Genomic DNA, 2,500 nt, shown 5'->3' with positions numbered 1-2,500 from the left:
CTACCAGTGATTTGAATCGTAAACTAAATTTACAGGAAAATTAAGTTCAGATTGCATTTTCATCACTCCTTTTAAGGGAATTCATCCTCAGGAGTTCTTGCTTGCCAATGGACAGAGAGTCACTCTATACTTCACAGTAAGTTATTAAAACAGTTATTAGGTACCTAGTACAGGTATGAAGCATTAGGGACAAAAAATAATTTTTTAACATTGGGAGAATATATAGACCATGTTATTCATAATTGACAGCTATTAAAATTATTATTCCTTTGTCCTTGTGCTAATAAGACTAACTACATGTAGCCTCATTTTCATGAACAAGAAAAGTAATGTTGCTCTAGGGAAAGGCTAGTTGGTCTCACCAGCGCCGCCGGAAGATTTCCTCATTCAGGGTGCCAATGTTAGCCCGGTTTCGAATCTCCTCATATGACATTTTCATTGGCCAATGGATCTTTATAAGCCTTCTCAGACTTTAAGGGAGAAATACGTCTAGCTTGGTCACATCTCTTTTAGTCATGCACCATGTTTCACAACCGTACAACAGAACAGCTATGACGTTGGACTTAAAGATCTTCAGCTTAGTTTTCAATTTCAGTTGACTGCTCTTCCATATGTTTCTAAGCTTGCTGAATGCTTCTCTGGTGGCTCGAACCAGTTTCAACACCTGAAAAACACATTTTTATTATATGGATTGACACTCCAACACTTTATCACTTAACAGCAATGTTATGGCACCATATTAAACACCAATTATTGCTGAAAAGAATCGGTCATATTTGTGACTTAAAAAGTTACCGTGGCAACAAGAAAGACCTGCAAAAACAACCTATATTTTGGTTTTAGCTGCTCATATCTCAAAAACTAACTCAGTGACCCCCATTTTTAATTTCTTAAGTGTAATCAGCATGCCAGAATGAAACTTTCTGCAAAGTTTGAAAAAATTATCTGGAGCGGATTCAGAGCCACCTTAAATAATTGAAAATTTAAGGTAACTCTGAAAACGCTCCACAGAATTTCTTTAAACTTTGCAGAGAGTTTTATCGTGGCTGGCTGATGACTTTTGTGCAATAAAAAATTGGGATCATCAAGTTCGTTTTTCAGATATGAGCAGCTAAAGATAAAATATAGGGTGTTTTTGCAAGGTTTTCCTGTTTCCATGGGACTTTCTTTTCACAAAAATGATTGCATCTTATTCAACAATAATTGATGTTTCAGATGGTATGTGATTAAGTGTTGTAGTGTCAATCCTTCTAATAACAAGGTCTCTTTCAAGTGCTGAAACTGGTTTGAGCCACCTTAAAGGTTTGCATTTTTTTGTTGTCATAATCACCATTTTCAGGATGCTTCAGTTGGGGTGCCAACATTATCAGAAAGAAATGTTCATGCCACACATTACAAGGTCTATCCTGCAGAGGTAATGTATTAGGTTTTATGGGTGTAATTAAAAATTATTAACCAATATGATGTACAATTCGGGACAATGTGTGTCCTCTATTTCCCTATATAAACCCCACATTGTCACCAATAGAGAGCCTGGGCCATCTGTGGTTGGATTTTTGATCCTTTTACCTCCTGCACAGTACTCCAATGCTCAACCAATAGAGCCAACAAGTTGGCGGATGAATGTAAATGGTTATCATCAATTTTTTTATGCATCTGTCCTTTTATTGATCACAAACTGAATCATGAAGTTAAGGCTTGAATCCTCAGCAAACTTTGACTGCTTTTTTCCCCTCTTGTTCGTTTTAGTGTCGGGAACGTGGTACTACATACAAAGCCAAACTTCAGGTTACCTTGCAATGGAAAATTGACAATCAAACTCAGGGGAATGTGACAAAGGCCATAGCAAGTATTCCCATCATGCTTAAAGTAAGTGAGCACGCCTTTCGATTTAATTAACACAGTACCAGTTTAATTCAATTTTCTTGGCTTTAGACCCTTTTATCCAGTCCAATATGCAGTTGGGTTACATCAAAATAATAAATTGTTTGAACCCAGGAGTCTTATCTATCATAGTAATTATTAATTGAAGTATGATCTTCCGTACGATCAACTGAGTTGTTGAATAACATCACAACCTAGTTGACCAATCACATCAATGACCAGAGTGTTTATACCATCTACATGTACTGACATTACACAAATCACTTGACTCTGAAGATGAATTGCACTCTTTTACAAGTTGTTGCAGCCCTCAGTCTATGTCATCCTAAAGAGCCCTTCTCACTACACTCACCTAGATGATCATACTTCACTTATTAGTATAAATAAAGTGACATCAAACATGGGCTTATTAAAGTAAGTTGAAAGGCAATACCAAAAGAAAGGAATAATTTCAAAGGTGCTGAGATTGAGCCCAATTGCAGAAAAGTGTGTTACCCTAGATTGTAAGCACTTTTTAAGTTAAAAAGTGACTGTAGTAGGCATCCTTCTGTCTCGAGAGACAATGCTATACACCATGTGTAGTCATTGGGACTGCTGAGAGCAGCATCTTTCATGG

The 2,500-nt window shown here is 36.8% G+C and overlaps 1 protein-coding gene across 1 annotated transcript in view; it reads left to right on the top strand.

Moving 5' to 3' along the window:
• LOC138044754 (DNA-directed RNA polymerase I subunit RPA2-like) overlaps positions 1-2,500 on the top strand; it is a 41,949-nt gene that overhangs the window by 2,999 nt on the left and 36,450 nt on the right. Inside the window, exons 3-5 of the mRNA XM_068891179.1 lie at positions 77-136; positions 1,340-1,414; positions 1,750-1,869. Of these exons, the coding sequence (XP_068747280.1) occupies positions 77-136; positions 1,340-1,414; positions 1,750-1,869 (255 nt within the window). The remainder of the gene's footprint in view (positions 1-76; positions 137-1,339; positions 1,415-1,749; positions 1,870-2,500) is intronic.

Source organism: Montipora capricornis, chromosome 1 (assembly GCF_036669925.1).
Source record: "Montipora capricornis isolate CH-2021 chromosome 1, ASM3666992v2, whole genome shotgun sequence".
NCBI classification, from domain to species: Eukaryota; Metazoa; Cnidaria; class Anthozoa; order Scleractinia; family Acroporidae; genus Montipora; species Montipora capricornis.
The sequence above is the reverse complement of the archived record's forward strand: the minus strand, read 5'-3'. Positions and strand labels throughout refer to the sequence as shown.